The sequence below is a fragment of the Macrotis lagotis genome, chromosome 3, assembly GCF_037893015.1.
Source record: "Macrotis lagotis isolate mMagLag1 chromosome 3, bilby.v1.9.chrom.fasta, whole genome shotgun sequence".
Taxonomy (NCBI): Eukaryota; Metazoa; Chordata; class Mammalia; order Peramelemorphia; family Peramelidae; genus Macrotis; species Macrotis lagotis.
In genome coordinates this window covers 243,657,475-243,682,823 of record NC_133660.1, presented here as the reverse complement: position 1 = coordinate 243,682,823, position 25,349 = coordinate 243,657,475, and the positions used below count along the sequence as shown (strand labels likewise).

The 25,349-nt window shown below is 34.3% G+C and overlaps 1 protein-coding gene across 1 annotated transcript in view; it reads right to left on the bottom strand.

The window, feature by feature from the left end:
- Positions 1–25,349, bottom strand: part of ZDHHC13 (zDHHC palmitoyltransferase 13) — a 70,922-nt gene that overhangs the window by 22,723 nt on the left and 22,850 nt on the right. Inside the window, exons 2-10 of the mRNA XM_074230356.1 lie at positions 24,005–24,153; positions 21,757–21,879; positions 19,045–19,122; positions 16,060–16,204; positions 9,405–9,469; positions 7,039–7,201; positions 6,641–6,766; positions 3,759–3,892; positions 1,939–2,039 (exon numbers count right to left, since the gene is read on the bottom strand). Coding sequence (XP_074086457.1) covers positions 1,939–2,039; positions 3,759–3,892; positions 6,641–6,766; positions 7,039–7,201; positions 9,405–9,469; positions 16,060–16,204; positions 19,045–19,122; positions 21,757–21,879; positions 24,005–24,153 — 1,084 coding nt within the window. The remainder of the gene's footprint in view (positions 1–1,938; positions 2,040–3,758; positions 3,893–6,640; positions 6,767–7,038; positions 7,202–9,404; positions 9,470–16,059; positions 16,205–19,044; positions 19,123–21,756; positions 21,880–24,004; positions 24,154–25,349) is intronic.

Sequence of the window (25,349 nt, the reverse complement as noted above, 5' to 3'; positions counted from 1 at the left end):
CAAAGCTAAGAAGGATATAAACAGGTTACCTTCATTGCTTTGAAAAACATTCATATTTATCTGGAGAAGAAGTGTGCCACCTAGTGATTTACCCATGGCCTCTCATAAACAGCAAGCTTTACATTTAAAGTTTAGGAACAACTGTGTACCAAGATGGCCTCTGGTCAAAGGGAATGAAATATTCCATCTCGTCAGCTATCAAGTAGATTCTCTCAATTTTGCATTATACTCAGAGTTAACAGTGTCTTTGGTCTAATTAAACAACTTATTTCCAATCACAGTGTTATGCCATTGTTAACAAAGAGGATGTCCCAGGGACATACTCCACAGTCAGAAATATGATGACCAAAATTAGAAATAAGATAGGCATGCAATCTAAACCCTGATCTCTTCCCCTCTGAGTCCCAGAAAGATCTGCCTTTCCTCTCTTCCTTTTTAGCAATGGAAGCTGAAATCCCTTGGGGATTATGTGGAGATAAACTTGCATTTCTCTTCTAATAGTTGTCTGTCATGTGTCATTGATCTGGTTGTCACCTGAAAGACCCCTTTCTCTCTACCATACAACCAGGCTTTCAAACTACAAAAGTAGCTGAGTGTGACAGTACACAGAGTGCTGAGCTTTGAGTCAGAAAGATGTGAATTCAAAATCTAGCATCATATGCTTACTAGCTGGGAGTTCCTGGGCAAGTCACTTAACTTATTTACCTCAGTTTTCTCACCTAAAAAAATGGCAACCACAGTACCTAATCACAATCTGTTGTGAAGATTAAATGAGATAATCATTGTAAATCACTCAGTATAGAACCTGGTAAAGCTTTCCCTTCCCCCTCTTCCCCCTCCATAACTGACATCCAGATTCAGACAGGTCTATCTGCCTGACTTTTTGGCTCCACAAGAATTCTGAATTTAAGAAAGACTATGGTCTTCTCCTTCTTAGTTGTTTTTGACATGGGGAAGCTAGGTGGTACAGTGAATAGAGCACTAGTCTTAGAGTCCCACCTCAGACACTTGATTTTTTCCTAGCTGTGTGACCTTGGACAAGTCACTTCTCCCTGACTGCCTCACATTCAGGGTTATCTCAGGTCCTCCTGATTCATATCTGGCCACTGGATCCAGATGGTTCAGAGGAGAAAGTGAGGCTGGTGATTAAGCACACCTCCCCACCACCGTACCACACATATCCAATCCATGTGCTTGTCATGGCATCATCTCCCTGATGTCATAGTTTTCTTTGATAATGAAGAACAAAAAAACAAAAACAAAATCATCTCAGCTTTTGACCCTGACAAAAAAAAAGACAAGAACTTCTCCCAAACTCTTCCATGTCAACATCAATTTTGTTCTTGGGGATTTTGTTCCCAGATGATTTGTTCAATGAAAAATCCCTGTTCTATAAATTCCTGGCCAAGTGAAGTGATCAAATACTCAAAGGACATATTAATATTAACAAAATCAACCACATTTATGTGCAACAGTTTAAAATATAACACCTCATGCTCCTATTCTGAAAAATAATACATAAATAAAATAATAATACAAAACACAGGCTCCTTTTATTCCCACAGCATTTTCTTTCAGAAGGTAAAAACATATTTTACAAGCAGGAAAGCCCTTCCAAAAGAATCTTTAAAGCAGGTATCCTTAACCTTTTTTATATTGTGGGAAGTCTAGTGATTCCTGGAGACCCCTTCTCAGAATAATGCTTTTAAATGAATAAAATTCAATCCCTAGGATTACAAAGGAAATTGATTCTGTTGAAATACATTTACCAAAATATTTTTTTCAAAGTATCCAGAAAAGGACCCTTTCAACTTCCTTCCTTGAATTTCATCTGATACTTAATTCAGAATATGGATACTTTGTTTTTCCTGAGGGCAGAGAAATTAACCTGGCATTAGATGAAAATAAGAAATGTAACTTAATTCATACAAAGGATATCAGGCAAAAACAAGGTGAACCATGTCAGGGATATCCAAAAAATGGAGCTCAGCAAAATAATGGCTGGAAAATACCTGAGGTTCTTGTGTTCAATCAGGAACCTGGGGGAACAAAAGGAAAATCTATTTCTAAAGAGCATGATCAACCAATCAACAAATTTTATTAAGTGTCCCTAATATGCCAGACATCATTCTAAGTGGAGAGGATACAAAGACAAAAATGATTATGGAATATTCCAAGCACAGTCAAAATTTAGTTCTATTTTTGCTCCCCATTCCCACAAAGGAGTATTTTTTAAATACTTAAATATTTTTAGCCCATAACCTAAAATTTTCACATTTTTTACCAAGTCATCTAGATTTTTTTTTATTTTAAAGATATGAAGATAAAAATATATGGAATGATTTAAGGTAGAATCATATATTTCTAAATTGCTGTCGAAGTACCTAATCAGTGGCTTGTTCTCCTATTTCATTGACAAACCAATAAATCACTGAGTCTCTTTCACTGTTCCAAGTCCATTGATATTAAGTCAATTCTTCTCTTTGGGCCTTAGTTTTTTATCTGTAAAATAAGGGAATTGCCTTGATGATCTTCAGGGTCTGTTCTATGATTTATATCTAAATGTCCAAGTGCTGTCACATATTTTGGGTACAAGGCCAAATTATGATAAAATTATTCTAATATTTAAATTCCATCTACATACTATATAAAATAACATATTTATATAAATATATTCTAGTTTATAACAAATATTTGTTATAAACTTTGTTTGTATTTATTTTTATCTGTATTTATCTTTCTTCCCTAAGCATACATTTCCATGTTGCAGTCACCTCCCTAATATGACTAAGTTTTCCCAAGTGGCATTAAGATTTTCACTCATTTATGTCAAATGAATTAGTCACACACATGCTGAAAGAAAAAGCTTTAAAACCTTTTGTATATAGCCTTTAACTTCTTTAAAACAACAAAGCAGCCATGCTTTGGAAAAGGGGAGGAAAGTCAGAGAAAGGTGAATGCAGCAGGATCATTTCCCTTAAATAACAGTGAGGGTGGCTTACTGCCTAGAGAAACAGCAGGCACCAGACTGAAGCTCACCCATTCCACTGGCCCTCAGGATTTAATTATGTTGATTATTAACATTCGCATTTTTAGGAAAAGGCACAAAGCAAAACAAGCAGAACAGATGTAACTCTTGATTCTGGGACCTGGGACAACACAAGAAAGCCACACACACACACACACACACACACACACACACACACACACACACACAGACAAACACACAGCAAGGTAAGTAGCTTGAAAGGTGCATTCAAAGTGAACCCCCTTTCTTATTTGAACATGACCAGTGTAGTCATGACTAATTCTCTCAATGAGGAAAGGAGGGAAAGGATTCTGAGAAGGAGAAAAGGTGAATATGAAGATAAAATACAAGCGAATTAAAAAAAAATTATTCCTTAAGGAAAGTTCAGCTGAAGGAGGTGGGGGAGTGGGAGAAAGCGAATACTTCATGAAAGTCATCAGGACACAAGGCCAACAGGAAGGAAGAGACTCTGGGATACTTACTATTGAGGAGGCAAAGACTACAGGAAGGAACAAAGTAAAGAGGGAAACAGCTCATGTGGAGAGTGGTCACTGAGGGAGGAAGCATGTCATTCTAACTATTATCTGCCAAAGTACTAGTGTTGTCAGGGTCCTCTTACAATCAATTCTCTGGAATGTTGTTATTGCCCCTCCATCCCTAACTCTGCTATCTAAACTAAGCAATGAATACACAGTCATTTCAATAGCAGCTCAGGAAAAAGTGTACTTACCTTGGAAATAAAGATGTAACAAAAAATACTGCAACAAGAAGACTTCCTTTTAAAAGCCAAGAATCTGAACTGAGGTCCATTATGTATCCTATTGCCCACAGTGTAATGGTGGAAAGTGCCAACAGCAGGAAAAGCTATTGAAATACACATAATTAAAATACTATAGGCAAAACATGTTCCAATTCTCATATTCCTTAAGTGATCCATATTAATAATAATAACTTTAACAATAGCAGTGATACAGGTAACTTCCTATAGATTGATAATAGCTAAGTCATAAACATAGAGGAATATACTTCAGAAATTCCTACAAGTTATGGTGAAATCACTGTAAGCTTATGTCAAAAGCCTGTTGAATTTTGTGTTTAGATGCTGCTTAAAATTTTTTTCCAGTAAGAAATAATAGCTGTTTTAGAAAACCTCTTCAAGCATAAGTTAGTTTTCTATAACTATAACTTCTTTCAGATAATTGTCTATAATAGAAAGAATAATACAAGAGTGATGCTAACAATTAACTCCAGTCCTAGCTAAGGAAGTCAAGTATTAAGATGGAGGAAAATAGTTTCACAATTCTACTAAGTAATAAAACCTTTATTTGGCCAAAATAGTCCCAAGGTCTATCACACTGCATTGCAATGCTAGTTTTGATTTAAAGACTTCATGCAGAGATCCACCATGTAACTCTAATCTCTCTACTTCTGCCTAACTAAAGAGGAAAAAATGATAAGGCCAAAGGATACAAAACCTGGGAATTACTTAAGTGCTAGTCACTAAAGGCAGCAGTGGTAGGAATAATTCAAATCCAATCCAGTAAGTATTGATAAAGCTCTCGCTTTGTGCAGTTTGCTGAGAGCCAAGAAAACCTGGGCATAGCCCTGGTTCTGAAAGATAGAGTTACGTGACTGTGGGCAGGTCACTCCATTTCATAGTGCCCTGGGAAACTTTCCATAGTAGAAGTTACAGAAGAGCTGTTATCTGCATCACTGAACGAGGTTTACCTGCATGGAAATCCTTACTTTTTGTGAAATCACATGAAAAAAAAAGGGTCAAGATAATATGTTTGATCATGGAGACAGAAAAACAAGATGAAAAATAGTACTTGTCCTCAAGAACTTCATTCTCCTAGGGATAAACAACTTGTAAACCAAAAAACACATATATGGTAATGTGAAAAAAGGAAAAAGAATACAAATTAAAGATGTTAAAAAAAAAAAGGTTTCTCCTAGAGATGGCACATAAGCAGAACTGAGAAGGATGCATTCCAGGCAGAGGGACTGCTCACACAAAGGCATGGGTAATGGAAGACAGGAGAACAAGTAGGTCAGTTTGAATGCATCTGGAGTCATAACTGTGGAAAGCAACATGACTTCTGAGTTTAAAGTAGTGCTCCGGAAGGACTTGTAATTATTAAAGAGGGCGAGTTACATTGGTACTTTTTTATATCCAGGCCTTGTTTATTAAATTATAGTTGGAATAATTTCCCAACAATTAAGATATCTGATTGTACTTAAGTACTGTTTTCTTTGAAACTTGGTCTGCAGAATAAACATTTAAAAATGTATTTAGCAACATAGCTATGTTCAGATGTTATAATATAAAACTGATTTTTTAAAGGGTTGTCTGGAAAAGTATGCTAATTTTTCTCTACTAGCTACATCTACATCTAAGGCCGGTTGTTTAGACCACATAATGCTACCATTTGTTCATCTGGCAGCAATATATTCCAACTGAAGGTAAAAGAGAGGTAATGACTTCTATAACCACAAAAAGGAGAAACCCATTTTTCCCACCTTGGCCAAGTCAAGCCCTGGGATTGCAGAATCTTAACGACATGGACTTTCTCTTTAAAGTACTTTCCAAGTCAGAGTTTTTGGTTTGGCTCAAACCTGTGATTTTATTGGTATAGAGAACACCTCAAGAGGAAACTTCCTCTTCTAAAGGAGATCAGCATCTGCTTTGTGACTTCAAAGAGTCTTAAAGAGCAGCTTGAGTACCCCAAGACAAGTGAAGTAACTGCACCAGGATTATGGCTGGTATATGCCAGAGACATAAACTCTCACCATCCTGACTTAGAGGCTGGCACCACTCATTTTACTATTCTCTTTCAACTATTAAAGTACAAAAGTCTCTTTTCAACAGGTTACAATACAAATCACATGAACTAAGGCTGAAAAGAAAGATTTTTTTTTCAGGTACTTTAAGATTCATAATCAATAATGGTGAAATCTAGACTTCAAAATTCTAATTCTAAATCTACCACTCACACAATAAAGCCTTAATATGAACCACATTACATCAGTTTACTGGAATGTAACAAAACCATAATATTCTTAAAGGTCTATTGCAGAAGAATGACATGTTTGCTAATTATGAATCACTTAAAAATGTAAAGTGCCAATTACTATTATTATTTATATAGTAGATGGCTACATATGGAAGATGAAATCTCTCATTTGAAAATATTAGCTTAAAAGGAGTATCTAGATATTCTGCTTTACTTTTTCTCAACAGAAAGCATAATTTGAATTTGACTGCTCTAAGTTAGATTTTGTCAACCATTCAGGATAATGATAATCATCATCATCATCATCATCATCATCATCATTTGTAACTCTTAAAACAATGAGTCAAATTTTGCCTTTTTCAGGTCTCAAAAGTTCAGTTTAAAATTTACAAGATCATAAAAAACAAAAAGTTGAATGATAGGAAAGCTTTGAGTTTTTAATGTCAATTGTTAGTCCCCAGTAATTTTTTCCAAGGAAAACTATAAATATCTAATAATTACTTAGAAAAATAATGACTTGACCCTGTTTCTCTTTGGATCCCCTCCCCAAATAACCTTAAACTTCAAATACTATGCCCAATAAATGGGTTTGAAATACCTCACATTTCTGTAGCCACCTGCAAAGTCTTAAGTTTTTGTTTGCTCTTATTTTAGCTTCTACTGTTAGCATGTGGATAATCAGCCGATTTCTGTTTTTCTGAGCCAAATCAAGTGGTGTTTCTCCCTGAAAAAGAGAGCAGGAAAATATATTTTTAAACACCATGAATTCTGTGCATTTCTATGAATCATCACAATCATAAACCTTTTTTCAAAAGAACATAATTTTTGCAATTTCAAATTTCTGTAATTAAAAATTTTGTGATATAATTACAAAAAATATAATTTTTGTCTCCCATTTTGGAGACCAGTCTGTCTCATTAGTCATCAAAATCTTGGCTGATTTATTACTTTTCTAGACAAAGACACAATTAATGGGGGACAAAGTCTTATTCATACCTTGATATTTCTGATATCCAGACTTGAACCAGCTTGTAAGAGTTTGTCAACAGCACTAACATTTCCTGCTGAAATTGCCCAGTGGAGTGGAGTGTTTTGGTGAACTTTATCTACTACATTGATAGAAGGATTAAATTTTAAAAGAAATCCAGTGGGTTCTGGTCTGTGGTTGAAAAAAAAGATGAGTACCAAAATGTTGTTAGCAGAAAATAACTTAAGCCTTCAATGTTCTGTGCTAAGTGGTATGGAATACATACTCCAATGGGATCTATTATAAATACGCATATATACAAAGAAGATGGGGTTTCATTTGTAGAGTGAACTCTGTCTACCAATCCAGAGCTATTCACACAGAAAGTCCCAGGGAACTGCCTGAAGCACAGATGTCAAGTGACTTGCTCAGAGTCACAGTATCATGGTGGGATCTGAACCAGGCTTTCCTAACTCTAAACCCAGTTGTCATCATCATCATCATCATCATCATCATCATCATCATCATCAACACTAGCATTTATAGGAGCACCTACCAGATACTATGCTTAACCCTTTACTATTATAATCTCATCTGATCCCTACAACAACCCTGGGGATAGACACTATTATAAACATGATTTATTTTATTTTAAAATAAAATATATTAATCGTTGAATTAAGTAATTAATTAAGGCATGAGTGGGATGCAGTCTTTGTCTTCAAGGAGTTTATAGCTTAGCTGGGGAAATGAGAAAAGAACAGAAAAATGGGATAAAAGATATACCAAATAAATGGGAACAATACAAGAAAGAATAAAATAGACCAGCTGTGCATTAGTGCAAATTCATGAATTTGTCTAATGAAATTTGCAAAACTCAAATCAAGAATTATTTTCTAATTATTTATTATGGATAAGGAAATTTTCTAGAGATGGTGGGAAATAGAGCTGAATAAAATATGATTTCAAATTTCAATTTTTCAGAAATTCACTTGGCAGAGTTTAAATACTATTATAGTGCTGAAAGGCAAATATTATATCCCCATTGTTTTCCCAGAATTTATAGCTTGCGCTAAATGTTAAAAAAAATTATTTTGTGGTAAAGCTGATAATAGGTCACATTTAACCTACATTAAATAGAACAGAAAAAGGAAGGAAAACTTCATTTGAAGTTCTCAAATTTAATCTACGTTAAAGTGATGGACCAGAAGTCAATGGAATAAGCATAAAACTGAAGAGAATATTATAAATCATCTAATTCGACACTCTCATTTTACAAATTAGAAAGTCAAGTATTTTTTACACAACTATCATCAAAATGTTCCTTTCTACTTTAAATGTCCCAGAGACATTACTGAAATAGTACAGTCTTTTCTAGTTTTTAGGGGAAAGAAAGCATTTCAGATTTGAAACTATGCCTTATGAAAACTGATAAAACAAAGAAAGCAAAGACAAAAACAACAAATGTTTGGTATTTAAAATTAACGGCATTACCTCCCTCCTTTATGAAGTTTGGATATTGGGTGTGGAGCTCCATACACAAAGCTGTACTTGGTTAACATTTGGGTTATTTATCATTTATATCCTTTTCCATAAGAAATATCTCTTTGAATGCAAATTAAAGCAACCCTGAGATACTCACATCTTTCAGATTGACTAATATGACAGAAAATTAAAATAAAAAATGTTGGAGAGGATGTGGAAAAACTGTGACCCTAGTGTATTGTTGGTAAAGTTATGAACTGATTCAACCATTCTGGAGAACAATTTGGAACTCTGCCCAAGGGGTGACAAATCTGTGTATACTCTTTGTTCCAATAACACCATGATAGTAATAAATGGAGTTTTTGCCCAGAGAAAACACCAGCAATCACATAAGTTATTAATCCTATATATTTGTGATGATAAATACAGAAAATTTTAAGTGCCTCATGGAATTATATGTAAAAAGGGACCTTTTTTTCAAATGAATTATACTTAATATTAATGCAGTATCCTCAACATATTCAAAGGGATCTCAAAAATATGTATGGGGTTTATATCTTTCTTTTGTAGAGCTGCATTTTATTATTTAGATTTCAAACTGCAGCCATTAAAAACACAAATAAAACACCCCCACATTCCTAAACTAAGAAACACAAGTCAAGTTAATGAGTCTACAATTTGAATGTTTTAATCATCATTAAATTAGACTTTTCATCATTAACAAGTTAATGTTTTCAGAAAATATTTCAGTGGCATTCCAAAATGCAACTATATCAAAAATTCTAGTTCTATTATCATCATTTTATTAGAACAACTTCAAATTTCAAAGCTACACAAATCTAATGAATTATCTGAATGCAAAATAATCAAGAATTAGACTGAACATAGCTCAATAAAGCTCATTACTTACCCAACTACTTTGTGAGCTGACAACATGAGTGGTGTTTGCCCATTTAAGTCTGTTGTGTCTATACTCTGTTTCAAAAAAGAAAAGAAGTGTTCAATATTACTTTTCAAATATACTTCAATATTTCAAGGTAGCCTGGGACCCCTCAACCACGAATACAGAGTCTAGAACTTTTAAGCCTTAGCAAATAATCTCTATAAATTTCTGAAGCATCACCCAGTGACCAACTTCATAGCTAGGTCATCTCTCCTAGACTCCAAGCTGCCTATACCAGAAACCCAAACCTTAGGACTTAACCCTTTAATGCCTGGAACTCTCACTGTGGAGATTCAGTGTTCTCACTGGTGGATGCCTTGATCACTGACTTTATCTAGGTTGATTGTCCTATGGCTCTAATCACTTGCCCTATAATTTTCAAACCAAAATATCCCTCCCTGGCTAACACTTTTTAATATGGGTTATCTTGCTATATTTTATGTTCCTTAAGGATAGGGATTGTCCTTGCTTAAGTATTTGTATCTTCAGCACTTAGCATAGTGGCATGTCACATAATAAACAACTTTTCATTCTTTCATTCATATAGTCTTTCATTCCCTCTATGGGGTTGAAGAGTAATCTCTGGGATCCCTGGACTCCCTGGGACATCCTTGGACAACAAACAGCCAGTCCAATACTGGAGTTAAACACAAGTCTCTGTCGCTTAACAAAGTGGCAAAACTTGAACTCTATTAGTCTAGTTTTCAAGAGCCCAGATTTCTTTTATATCATAAGGCATCAGAGGATGACTTTAGTGAGTAAATGTTTCAAATAAGACATGCAAATATGAGGTTAGAGTTACCTTTATGAATGCTTTGTTTTAAAGATTTTATTTATTTTGAGTTTACAATTTTCCCCCTAATCTTCCTTCCCTCCCTCCCCCCACAGAAGGCAGTCTGTTAGTCTTTACAATGTTTCCATGGTATACACTGATCTAAGTTGAATGTGATGAGAGAGAAATCATATCCTTAAGGAAGAAAAATAACATATAAGAGATAGTAGAATTACATAGTGAGATAACAGGTTTTTTCCCCCTAAATTAAAGGTAATAATCTTTGGTCTTTGTTCAAACTCCACAATTCTTTCTCTGGATACAGATGGTATTCTCCATCACAGATACCCCAGAATTGTCCTTGATTGTTGCACTTTTGAAATGAGCAAATCCATTAAAATTGATCATCACTCCCATCTTGTTAGCGTGTACAATGTTTTTCTGGTCCTGCTCATCTCACTCAGCATCAATTCATGCAAATCCTTCTAGGCTTCCCTGAATTCCCATTGCTCCTGTTTCTAATAGAACAATAGTGTTCCATGACATACATATACTACAGTTTGTTAAGCCATTCCCCAATTGAAGGACATTTACTTAATTTCCAATTCTTTGCCACCACCAACAGGGCTGCTATGAATATTTCTGTCCAAGTGATGTCTTTACCGTTTTTCATCATCTCTTCAGGGTACAGACCCAGTAGTTCACAGCTCCACCAACAATGTATTAGTATCAGATATCCCACATCCCTTCCAACATTGACCATTGTCCTTTCTGGAATATGAATGGTTTTTAACCCATTATCCAGGAACATCGTTGAGAAGATAGTTCAAAGAGCATTTCAATTAATCCCATATTTCATATTACTTAGGCTAAAAATGGCTTTTATACTAATATTTTAAAAGGAAATCATGTATGATTAGTCCTTTGTGAAAATGAGATAGGAAGAAAGCTGAAAAAAGGAAAATGATGTCACTCTTTGCAATATATACAAATAATGTTTATCATAAATAAGAACTAGAAGTAGCAATCATCAAAACTATTTTTCTATAATCTGGACTAGGATTTTACAAATAGTAGCTTTACCAGTAATGAGTCCAAATCTATTCAAAGAACCATAAGATGCACTGGGTTCCCCTCATATACCGACTTCAGACAGCTAGAAGTACTACTTATGTAGGGTGTTAAAGAGAAAGTACTTATTCAGGAAGGGAACTTTTCAAATAAACTTTACTACTTCAAAGATGTATAATGGCCTCTGAAGGCTCCTTCCAAATCTGAGGTTCTGAGATTCTGAGATATGCTATATACAATCACGTACAACAGAGTCAGTAAAAAAAAAAAAACCCTTGAATTGATAAAGGTTATATGTGTTTTGAAGAACTCAATATACAAGGTGTCCCCAAAATCTGGAGCTTCAATAGTTTAAACCTGCACTAAACTTCTGAAACACCTTATATGAAGACAACCAAAGGGAAGGATATGGAAGAATTTATTACTCCTACTCCTTTCTAATTTATGACTCAAGAGGTTATAATTATTCTACTTCAATTAGCTCAAACTGATGGAAAGTGCTTGTTTAAACCAACTGCAATCATTTTGATAGCATTTGTGCAAACATGTTTTCCAAGTCTATTGGCATGTAAATTGTTTTCTCACCAGAAAGTATTTCCTGGGAAGACATAGTTGAAAGGGAAACCACCCACTTCCATTATCCTCTATTTAACCTATCATATTGCATACAAATGGTTGCCCATTGGGCAAGTAAGTCATCTTTTGCAGAATTATTTTTGATTATATGTGAGAAATGTGAATTCAAATTGGTTTTTTATCTACTACACAGATGATGGCTTAATTCATGGGCTGTACTAACATTTTTTACATGTCACTGAAAGAAAACTCAGACACTGAAGATGTTTTAAAGATGCAATGGAAATTGCTGGGTTCACATGGAAAACTATCATAGGCTTGAATGTAGTTAGAGTCAGATCTTAACTTTATGCCTAAATAGAGTAGACAGAAATATGATGCTTAATGATTAACCAATGCTTAGTGTAGCTATTTTAAGAATCAATGAAAACTTTCATACTTTAAAAGATTATTTGCCTCATCAAAGCATGTAGTTATTCCATCACTTAGATCACAATCCATCAATGGTATATAAGCTTGAGAATCCTTATTCAAGATTCCTGATAAATCCTCTCTTGGGAGTATTTGTGTATATGTATATGTGCTTTTGTGTGTGTGTATGTATATGTTTAAACATTTGTAGATATTAGTGAGGCATTCAGATTGTCCATTGATTATCTCTTATTTCTTTTACAATGGACTCATAATCTCATGCTTTCTTCTTATATATTTTGATAGTCTTTTTTACACTCAATTTGACATATAAGTAATCATTGGTAATATAAGATGGATCTTTTTACAGGCATCATCTATCTTTTTCATTTTCTCTGTGGGTCAATCATAATTCTGTTTCTTCTGAGTTTGGTGCCTTCTAATTCACAGCCATAGGGGATCAATGAGAAAATATTGGTGTCACAAAAAAGACAGGCTTGTACAAGAGGAAGTAATTTTGGAAAGGCTGTAAAATTTCTCAAACATAATTTAGCCTGACCTCTCTTATTTAACTGTGGAACCAGCTCACTGTGTCTAAGATTTTATATCTCTTCATCTAATGATGATGATGATGGATTAACTAAATGGCTTCCCCTAAACTTCATGTGACAATCTGTTCATTCTATGTTTTTCATTCTCTTTAGCTTCACAGTATGAATGACCAGGCCAATATCTCTAGAGTGATAGCTCATTAAGATGGCTCTGGAAGGCTTGATGCAGTTAGAGTACTGTATTCTGCAAACAGGAACACTTGGGAAACATCCACTGGAAAGAAAATTTGATTCTATTTAGATCATCTTAACGAACACATATCCTACACAAAATCCCTGTTTTATACTTTGCTTGTTGATGATACTCAGCTGATAACAGAACAAAGTGATCATGGAAATTGTTTCTGTTACAGAGACATGGATGACTTTAACATACATGTTTATACATCTTGTCTGCAGCCTTTCAGGTTGCATTATGTTCTACTATGTCCATTTTGGGGGGGGGATTAGGAAACAAGTAGGTTTAGCAAGATCTTATATCTTCCACACCTCCCAAACAGTACAGTAATTGCAAAGATAGAAACTGCTATAGAAAACTGTCTATAAAACTGTCTTTTGTCTTCTTATGCATTCATCAAATATAAATTAAATGCATAAACTGGCCATTCTCATAAGAATTTTATAAAGATGAGAAAGTAAGTCAATAAGTACAAAGTTGTATTTCTTTTATTGATCACCTATTTTTAGTAATGATACTCAAAGAATCTGTGTCCTCATCAATTCCTGATCTCCTTTAATGATGCAGATTGCAATTTATCCATGCCCACCACATCCGAATGACTCCTGTCCAAGTTATTCCATCAATTTACCACAGGGGTATCACCCTTTGTGCTAGAGATTTTCCTTACTTTCTCTTGACATTGTGAAGCTACCAGTGGAGCACTCTGCCTGTTCATCTATCATTCTTTGTTCTTGCAACATGACCAGTCCATCTACTCTTTTTATTATACAATTCCTTGATGATATCTTCTACTACTTCTTTAGAGTTTCTCATTAGTTATAATTTTTTCTCTTTTGCACACCTACCATGCATCTGCCCATTGCCTTCAGTGTGTTATTTATTTTTAATTCTTCAAAGGTAGTAAAATTCCATGTCTAACCATCATAATGCAGCAGTGGGAGAATATTAAAAATGTAGGTGTTGGCTTTCATGGGAAGTCTTATAAAGAACTTTGAAGTTTAACAGAAGCAAACTAATGCACTCTCATTCTCCTATTCAACTCTGGGCCATACTTGTGGTCAATCAGGAGTGCCTGTCTTAAATATATCTATGTGTGTGTGTGTATACACATACACACACACACACACACACACAGATATGTTTATATGAACTTCAGGAAGATATTTCTAATGAACAAATGTTAGGGATTGTTCATTATAAATGTCTTTCTGAGTTCGGCATTTTTCTGGAGCTTGAACAAATCAGCACAATTCCATCTACAAACAAGAACATTTGGGGAACTTCACCATCTATAGAGAAACAAATGAAACAAAGTAGGCTCCTTTCTTTTGGATTATCATCACTTTTAAGATAATTTAAAAACCAAATTCCAAATGTCTTTAAACTTGTGCCGCCACATGAAGTGCTGATTCCTTTTGAGTCAAAATCAAATTTATCCATTTTTTCCAACTTCATCTTATGTCATTACCACTTTTTCAATTGGCTGTTAAAGTGGTATAGTTCAAATTTAGTCCCTCTGTCTCGGTGATTTGTTTCATGCCATGTCTATTTATTGTCCTCCTTCCAATTTCATCTATCAAAAATCTCAGGATATTCTAGCTTGACAGTCTCACTCCAAGATTTCTGGTGGCTATTTTCCTGTCAACTGCTTTTCTCTATTTTGGGGTTAATATTGTTCCACATCTTGTTATCTTCCTCCATTTTGGCAAATGAGTTTTTACATTAACCTAATATCAGTCTGAACTACTACATAAATTCCTTGGCAAGATGTTCACATTTTTTAAAGGTGATTACCAGGGTCTTCTTGTGACAGCAACGATTTTGTATCACTTAAAACTTATGTAAGGAATCTCATAGATTTTTATATCTTCTTTTGTCCTCCCATTTTTCAGTCATATTAGTGCTGTTATAATTGCATATATTATTGCTTTCCCATTTTCATCCTTTAATTTATGTTTTGAATTTGACTTTTTCTCTTTGTCAATGACCTGACTGCTCACAAATAGATAACTTTTTCATAATAGTAAATAGCTATTTCCTGTCCATTAAGACATAACTTTTTTCAATCATTGAACATGTTCACTATAGCCAACATCTTCCTATTTAGTATTCAAGTTAAAATAGGCAGGAAGTTCTTAAGTAGCATATAAACAAGCTTTTTGACTTTTTCATTTTTACTATAGACTTTTCATCTTTCCTTTCCTATGTCCACCTTTACTCTGATGCCATTAAAAATCACTGCCTAGATTGGACTCAATTTGGAAGACTTTATCAAATTCTTCATAGAATTTTCTGCTTTATGGTCTGTAACAGGTATGGGCCATAACCTACTGGTATTCTCATGTTTGGTCCATCTGCTAATCTTTCTTGGGAGCATGACCAAAAAGCTCATAAAATGGTTCCTATTCCCTCTACAGTTATGATAAAGTCAATCCTAACAACACTATTATTTACTTCTCTGATAAGAAACTGTGAACTGTCCTTTTATCTGTCATAACTACTTTATATCTACTAATTACAGCAAGAATATTAAAGTAGATATAGTTTATTTCAATAGAATTCTACCATTACATTATCTATTAAACAAAGATACTACATAAAAACTGTGTGATATTTAATACTTATTTTCCTTCATATTATGGAATCGGAATGAGGGCCATTTGAAATGTTTGTTTTATGGATCGCCATGGCCATAAAGTCCCTTACCTAATAACCAATCAGCTAGTAATGAGCCATTCCACATTTGGCTAAGCTGTCCTCAAGGAACATACAGAATTTGTCACTGGGACCATATCCAAAGCCTTTCCAGCTTAGCAGAACTTAATGGACTTTTGAATTGTTCTCATGGTTTTGAGAACTCTGGGTCACCTGAGCATCTAGGTGAGGCATAAGATTGGATCTTTTGTGGTTGAACTTTAAATCTTATTTTTAAAAATTGATTAATAATTAGAAATTTCCAATTTAGAACAGATGAAACATAAGAACATTTCAAAAACATACCTGACCCTTTGAGATGAGATATGCTATGACTGGCATATGCTGAAATAATACAGCCAGATGTATACCACTAAATCCTTCTCCATCAATGAGTGCCGGATCTGCACCACATTGTAGCAACAATATTACCATAGGTAAATGTCCTTGTCTGTAAAGGACAACAGGAAAAAAATATTGTTGAATTTTACAATATGGAAGAAAAAAGCAGATGTTAACTTGAACCACTTTATCTGAGCCATGATGGATTTAATTGAGAAACAGATAAACCAGTAGATTAGATATACATGAAAAGTTGTTTTCTTCCCTGTGGACACATTAAAGGTAACAGTAAATTCATATACATAGGATCGGTTTATAGGCAGGTGAGGAACTGATGATCTAGCGGTGCCACAAAAGAAATGGAGGAGGGTTTTGCCTATGACAGTCAGTTCTTCTAAATATATGTAGATTGTCAGTATGAGTTCTAGGTCATGGCATTTGACATCTCTCATGAGATCCTTCTGAACAAGATAGATGGATGAAGAATGCATGGGCTTGAAGTTGATTCAATTTGGAAAGTGATCAATGTTCAAAGAATACCAGATTTGGAGTCAGATGACTTTGACTTCAGACCCCAGTATTATTATTATTTACTACCTGTGTGATCTTAGAGAAGTCATTTAACACTTGTGAGCCTTGATTTCTTCAAGTATAAAATGAAAAGTTTGAACTAAATGACATCTTGAATCCCTTCCAGATCTATGATCTAATGAAAGATGTTTCTAGTAGAGTATAACAACGTTTGTTTTTGGTCCTATGCTGTTCAATATTTTAATTAATACCTGAGATAAACATATATGCAGATTAAACTTGTGAATTATATGGAAATGGAAGAAACGCTAACACACTGAATGTTAGAATTAGGATCCAAAAAATTTTTATTCAGATTTAATAAATGAAATTAAAGTAGGTAACAATAATTTGATTCTCAAAACAACCCTGTGAGGTAGTTCAATTATTACCCCTATCTTATGAATGAAGCAACAAAAGATGAGAGGTTATATGACTTGCCCAGATTCATTCAGTTAATACAGAGTCTATAGTACAATCTGAATTGAAGATTACTGACTCCATGTCCGATGCTCTGTCCAATGTATCAAACTAGATTAAAGTGGCCTATTTTGTAAGAGTGGAAAGATACTTAAAAAGAAGGTGGCTGTAACTGCTGATGTACATCATTGGTTCAATGAGTAGTAATTTCAATGGCCTATGTTGGTACACCCTCAAATGACATAAACTGCAACTCCTACCAGATTCAGTAGATTTTCTTTCAGAGTTACCATTGACAAAAAAATCATTAACCTGTAACCAATCCAGTGATGAGTTCTCTGAACTCCAGCCTGACTAATTTATGATCAGGAAAGCTAGGTGACTCAGTGTCAAGCCTGGAGTCAGGAAGACTCATCTTCCTGAGTTCAAATCTGGCCTCACATACTTATTAGCTATATGACCCTGAGGAAGATACTTAACCTTGTTTAACTCAGTTTGATTATCTGCAAAATGAGAAGGAAAAGGAATGGAAAACCACCCCAATATTTCTCAAGGAAAACCCCAAATGGGGTCAGAGGCAGACATTACTGAAAAATGAGTGAACAACAACAACAAATTTGTGAGTGGCAGACAAATACAGTATCTCCTCACATTCATACTCAAAGTCTTTCAAATATGGAAAGAAACCCATCAAAATTTATGCTCTGCCCATGTGACCTTTGTGGATCTGGGATCATTCACAGACCACAATGAGGTAAACAACAGGACTTTGGGAGAAGATTTGTTAACATAACAGAGTTGAAAACTAGCACTGACCAATTGAGTTGTTGATGAACCAGATGGCCAAATGGCACTGTAGAAAGATATAGAGCTGGGGTTTATTAATGCTAGCCATTCCTTACAAGTATTTGCAGATTGCTACTTATATCTAACCCAATGTCTTCAAGTTCTTTGATATAGGAAAAATACATTATTCTTAAACTACTTTGACTTCAAAAAATTTTTCATTTAAAATTAATTTTCACAGACAATGAGGTGGCAAAAGGAAAATAAGAAGGGCAGAAGTGTGACTTTTAAATTATAGCACTGAGTGGGAACCAATTAACCCATACTTTAACTGCTTAGTATTTTATATTGATTTGTCTATTCTCTGACAAGTATCAAACCATTTGGGACAATTCAGTCTACTATTAAGCTTATCAGGATATGCCTCAAGTCTGATTTGTGGATCAAGCTGTTTTCCAAAGGACATCATCCAATGACTACTCTGAGTGAGGTCCATAGTTTATAGAACTAGCAATTCACCTTTGTAATTAATATAGGGATAGGAACTAGACCAAGGATCTCATTGTTATAGGGAGTGCTCCAATGAGAAAACTCCCTTTCCCCAGTGAAAGTCAATCAATGCCTTATCCCCACCTTAAAGTCTAAGAAAATTGCATAGAGCACTAAGATGTTTAAATACTGGCCCAGGGAGACATAGACAATATGTATCAGAAGCAAAAACTTAACTCAGGTCTTGCTAGTTCTCTGTGCATGATGTCATTCTATATCTCATGAATAATCATTCAAAACATTTATCCTAATTATGGAAACAAAGTTTAATGACATACATTTGATTATTACAATCATAACTGAATACTACTACATTATAACAGAGGGACTAATATCTCTAAGAGACCTTAAGGAAACATGGAAAAAACATCATTAAAACTTCTTAGAATGCCTGGACAGACCTAAGTAACCTGAACAGCATTTATCAGTTTCAAGTCAAATCTCAGTCATACCAACTCACTGGGTGATCCTGGATAATGGTGCCACCAGTCTGAGCCCAAGTGTTCTCAACCATATGGTAGAGATAATATTTGCAAATCTTAACTCACAGACTTGTTATGAGCAAAGAGCTTAAAAACTTTAAAAAATATATATAAATATGAGCTCACCATTAGAAATTCTTACCTGATGGCCCAATGAAGAGGGGTTGAATTTAAGTCCCCACCCAACTGATCTACAACAGCACCTTTTGAAATATAAAACCTGTTCAGGAAAACACACAAATCTATTAAAATCCAAAATTCATAAGAAGAATTATGCAAAAAGAAAACACATTTTCAGTTTGATGGAACTTTGAAAAAAGATTCATCCTAGTGTCTTGGCCTATTCCAAGTAAAATATTCTTGCCTGGTAACTAAGGACCTAGGTTACAATTACTCTTCAGTTATAACTTTCCTCCTATACATTTGACTATTGTTCTCTGCATGTTCTTGCTAGCCACTTCAGCCTTCAAAAGCTTCATGCCTAAAACAATTCATTCTATGTATTAGTGTCACAAATGATGAAATCTTAACATAATGACAACAACAAAAAAAAGATTGTATAATCTCTTTCAATAGAGAATTCAATTCCTTATTTGTGCAACTTTCAAAGTAGTACAAAGTTGGAAAGTTTTTCAAAAAGTTTAAATAGAGTGCTCTTGTCTTATTTGAGACAAAATTATAAAAACTCTTTCCTTAAAATTAGATAAAATAAATCTTTCTAAAATGGATTTGATGTTTTATAAGATAGTTTATTAAAAATAAGACTGATTAATTTAATGTGACACATGGAAACTTGTCACATTCCTTTACTGTTACATCTCACATTTATGGTAATATGCAACAAGGAACTATTAAACAGCTATTATGCAACAGGTATTTTGGATGGTATTAAGTATAAAAACAAAAATAAAAAACAACCCTACCCTCAGGAATTTGCATTCTATTGAATGGAGACAAGATATACACAGAAATATAATTACAAACTATATATAGAATAGACACAGAGTAATTGGGGAGAGGGTGAGGAACAAGAAAATAGAGATATGAAGATAGGTGTCTTTTACTAAAAGAGTCAATACTTATAAAGCTCTGAAAATGTTCCAGACTGAAAGGACTATAGTGTACAGAACAAGAAGCAGATGAGTCTGATGGTGATCAGGGTGTATGTAGGAGAGTACTGTATAATGAACCTGGAATCTGGTTGAGTCAGACTGTGAAGTTTCACCTGGAGACCAGAAAGAGTCACTGTGGTAAACTGGACTTTCTTACACATGGAAATCTGCTTTAGAATACAAACCATGGGGAGAATGTGTCAAAAAGGGAAAAGACTGGAAACAGGGAGATTGCAATAAGCTAATGAGAGGTGATAAAAGAGTAGATGTAGTGTTAAGTGTAGAAAAGAAGAAGGTTATAAAAGGCATTATGTTGGTGGAAATGAAAAGACCTGTCAAGTAATAGGATATAAAAGGTAGAGGGAGGTAAAGCACCAACAAGGACTCTTTTGTGACTGGATGATGGTCATGCCTTCAATAGAAATGTTAGGAAGGGAGATGTTTGGGTAGCAAAGATAAAATGAATGCCATTATGGAAGTGTTGAGTTTGGAATGCCTAAGTGATAGCTATTTAGTGTTATCCAACAGGTAGCTGATGATGAGGATGAGGATGATGATGATGATGATGTTGTTGTTTATATTTCATTCTTGAAAAAGACCAAGATATCAAGGAGGTAATGTCATGATAAGCACTTGAATTGGATTTGACTGAGGGTTGCTATAAGTCACATATCTCATTTTTTCCCTCCAGAGTCATCGGGATCCAATGGCCAGATATGAATCAGGATGATTAGATAGCCTTCTATATGAGGCAATCCAGGGTTAAGTGATTTGCCCAAGGCCAAACAGCTAGTAAGTGTCAAATATCTAAGGCTGGTTTTGAACTCTTATCCTCCTGACTTCAAGGCCAGTGCTACAACACTGTGCCACCTAGCAGATGATGTGGAAGAAAGGGCAGAGGAAGGGAGAACAAAGGAGTGGTCCCTTGGGTACAACATTCACAGTAAGTGGAAATAGTGATGATCCAGTTAAAACAACTAAAAAGAAGTCAATCATGTAAGAAGGAAATGAAGAGACAGTGATATCAAGAGAACTCAAAGAGGAAAAAGTTTCTGACAGAGTTACAAGCTGCAGTTTCAAGAAGGATGGGAAATAAGAAAAGGTTCCTGAATTGTTAAAAGATCATCAAAAAATGCACTTAAAGAAATTTCCAGATATTTGTTCAAGAGTGTAACATTTTTAAAATAGTTACCTAATTTTTAAAAAGATTACGGTGCCAATGAGAACTTATCCTAAACTTATATCAGGTAAATGACAGAATAGTAAAATATGTACAGTAAATAAATAAAAAGGATCATGAGTAAGCAGAAGCATGAAAAAGTAATATTTTAAAATTTTATTTAAATGGCAATTCAAAATTCTCCTATTCTGATCACGTCTCCTAAACATAAAGCATTTAGACCACAACTAAATTAAATTCAAGTTTTTTGATTGTCCACGAAAGGCATTTTTGCCTGTTGTTTTAAAGATTTTGCATTTTTAGTATGCAAATTTTGTCTTTATATTCACATCAATTTAATTAACATCCTGTTAAAATTCACAATCTCAGGGAAATGATGATAAATAAAAATTTCTGAGACCCAAAATCATTTACAGAGAAGTATAAAAAAATGGGTTATCATTCAAACGTATGCTTAAAAAAGAGAGGAAAAAATCTACACAAGGAAAACAAGAAATAAAAAGGAAAATAATCATCAACAAAGAAACAGAGACAATTATGAAACACAGTTGCCCAATCTTACTTTACAAGATCCAGTCTGTTGTTTATAGCAGCCCAGTGTAAAAGAGACACGTTTTCTTTGTCCGGTTGTCTGACATCATATCCAGCTTCTATCAATTCCTTGCATCGCTCAAATATCCCATATCTAAAATAAGGAAATATTCAAATCTATGTCACTGGGCATGATTTAAAAAATCCAGACACTAAAATGTCTCCTTTCAAAAGGTTTGTATTTTTAGCAGCTGAATAATGTGGTAATTACAAATCAAGGTAAGATGACAAGTTTGAATAGCACAAGTTGATGAGTTTCATAGCCGAAGCTTATGCTGATTTGCTCCAGATCCTGTTTCAGAACAAATAATGCTAGGTTAGCAAGTCCTCTGGTCAGGGTTAACCAGAAATGATCTATAATTTTATGTAATAACAAGATTGAAATATGGTACACAAGAGATTTTGCTGAAAAAGAAATACTTCTGTTTTCCCTGCAATCAATTTTAAGTTTTCTATTAAAGTTCTACTCTAATGCTTCAACACTAGAGACATGAGTCTGGAGAAGACAGAACTTACCAAGGGCATGAGCTAGATAGCTATCTGAATATTTGGGGGTTTGTCACATAGAACAGAGAGGGCAGAGTTAGGAGCAGTAGGTGGGGCTTGCAAGTCTGACTTTGAAGGAGGGAGAAATTATCTAACAGCTAGAGCTTTCCTGGGTGGCATGGAATACCATAGGTGGTGAGAGGGAGATCTTTGGGAAGGGACTGAATGATTATTGTTATTCTTAATCAGGTGCTGGTCTTTGGGATCCCTTCCAGTTCTGTAATTATGTGAACAAAGGCTGTGCTAATGGAATGCAAAGTCTGGGAGATAATCTCCAAAAGACTGGCCAGTTGGACAATCAATCTTTTGGCCACAGCAATACAGAAAGACAACCCACCAAGTTGTACAAGATTTGTGATTTACAACCCTTGGTAGAATGTTCACAGAGATGAAATTACAGATCTGCTGCAAAAGCAAATTCAGATTCACTCTCAGGGAAAAAAAAAAATTTTTCAACAACTAAAGTTACCCAAAAGTATAATGGGCTGCCTGGAAAAATGGGTTCTTCCACTTTGAAAATCTTCAAGTAGAGACCAGAATACCAATTTTGGTTATGTAATGAGAGAGATTCTCTTCACACATGAGTTGAACTAGATGACCACTGGAAATCCCTCCTAATTTTTAGGTTCTATGATTTTGTGACACTTTTGCAATCTTTGATTGCTCTTTTTGAACCACTCTGGAAGTTCCTAATAGCTATGCTATTGTTATTCTAGTGGCTCTTACAAATTTGTTGGAAAACTTTTTTTCCAACATCTTTTCAATGAATTTTTACACAATTTTCTTGGTAACCAAATTCTTTGAGGGAATTCTCTTCCTTAAATGTTTATTTCTCTTCCTCAATCAATCATTACTTGTCTTTATAAATCACTCTGCCAAGTTGTCTATGGCTTCTTTTTCTTTAAGTGTTCTTTCCTTCTGGAGGCCAAAGTTGTTAACAAAATGTTAAGTCCTTCATCCCAGGCCTACTGCCTATTATCTAAAACCACTGGCACCAAATTAAATCTATAACCCTTTAAGGCTAACAAGGACCAGTTGGATAATATTTCAGGAAGACTGACAAGTCTCTACAGTTGAATCTATTCTCCAATTTTCCCAAATCTATTTTGTTCTATGTCCAGAGCTATATTCATTTCACTCATTTTTTCATTTTTGGTCAGTACCAGAAGAATTTTTGTGATAACCACATTTTTTAATTTACTCATTGTCCTTATAAATTTCTTTTAGCATTTTAATTCATTCATATAAAGAAAGGCATTATTAGCACTTTGATAGCACATTCAATTCACAGATTAACTTATGAAGTACTATCATTTCTGATATGATGATATGTCCCATTAATGAATATTAAATGTATCTTCAGTTTCTAGATCAATCAACAAGTATTTATTGAATGCTTACTATGTACAAAGGTTTTTGTTAGTATAGTTAGGGTCATATTTATTCAGGTTACTTTTATGAAGACTGGCTATATATCCAAATAAAGGAATTCTCAGATGTTAAATGTTCTTTGTTGACTTAAATGTAGCATTCTTTTATATTTCCTTAATGTTATTGTTAACATTAAGATTAAAGTAGCAAAACAATGTTAAGAACTGCACTGGATAACATAGCACATACAGTAGTATATCAATAAAATTTAACCCAAGGATATAGAATTGTAGAGGACTTACTGGGTAGCTTTCACAATGTCACAGTTACTAGTGTCCTCTATAAGAGGCAAAGCTTCTTTTTCCTTGGTTGGTTCTCTGTTTTCTTGTACAGAAATGTTTCGATGACCAAATCCTGGAGACCAATGGGAGCCATGACTGTGATTCCTGCACTGAAGATTTACAATGCAAAGGGTCATAAAGTCATCAAAAGCAGGCATAATCAACCAAATAAACATGATATCTAGGATAGTGAATTAATTAGTATTTTGAAGTCTTAGACATATCTCCTAGGGAAAAATCTTTTACATTTCTTAATTCTGTCAATAATCCCCAGTGCTTGGCAAACAATCAGTGCTTAATAAATATTTTTTCATTTATTAATATAAAATCACATAATGCATAAATCATTACAAAAATATGCTAATGGTCTGAATTAAAAATATCTTTACAGTTAGCTTCAGCTTAGATTTATTAAATTAATCTAAAAGCACGTCTAAAAAAAAAGTTTCTGTCCTGAATGCCTTTGGCAGAAACACTACAGGAATGGCTAATTTGGTTATTAAGAAAAAAGGCAATTCAAATCAATTTTTTCCTAAACCAATTTACTGATTATCCATGTCCTTTGCTGTTTTTTCTTTTCTGCTATATGACTTCTAGATTCATTGAGAGGGTAGCAAAGAGGAAAGAAGATGAATAAAGAATCAATCCTGCTAATTTTTGCTACTAGTCAACAATTTTATTAGAACATTTGGTGGAAGAAAAAGTTGGGACTAAGGACATAAATTTGGCTTTTTAAACCACATTGTCTAAATGTGCAGTTATTCTAAACTAGAGCTGATCAATTCCTTGGAGAGGACAAAAATTGTGGGGAAAATGAAATCTCCTTTACAGATTAGGTAAAGAATACTTAGTGTGCCTTAGTGCTTCCTTCTGCCAAATGAGGCATTCAAATCTGTACATGAAAATAAAACCTAGATATTGTCTTATAAACAGGTACCAACTTAAGATTCTAAAGGGAGAGGTTGTTGGTGCTAGGGATTGGGGAGGAGAAGAAAGGATTATATAGGATCCAAAAAGGTTACTCTACTCATGATATTGATTTTCTAGACCTTTCATTACATCAAAGGAATTCTCAATATTATAACAATATTCAAATATGTTTCCATTGGGTATGGATTGAAAGTCTAGTAGATACTAGCCTTAGGTTCTTAAGTCTGCTAGCACGCAACTGGCATTACTTTTTAATGATGAGTCTTTAAGTCTTTCATGAGAGTCTTTAACTTTAAGATATCCTTAAAATCAATCTGAATTATCTTTAAGAAAGCTAGGCACCATTCTAATGTAGACCTTGAAAACTGCAAAACTA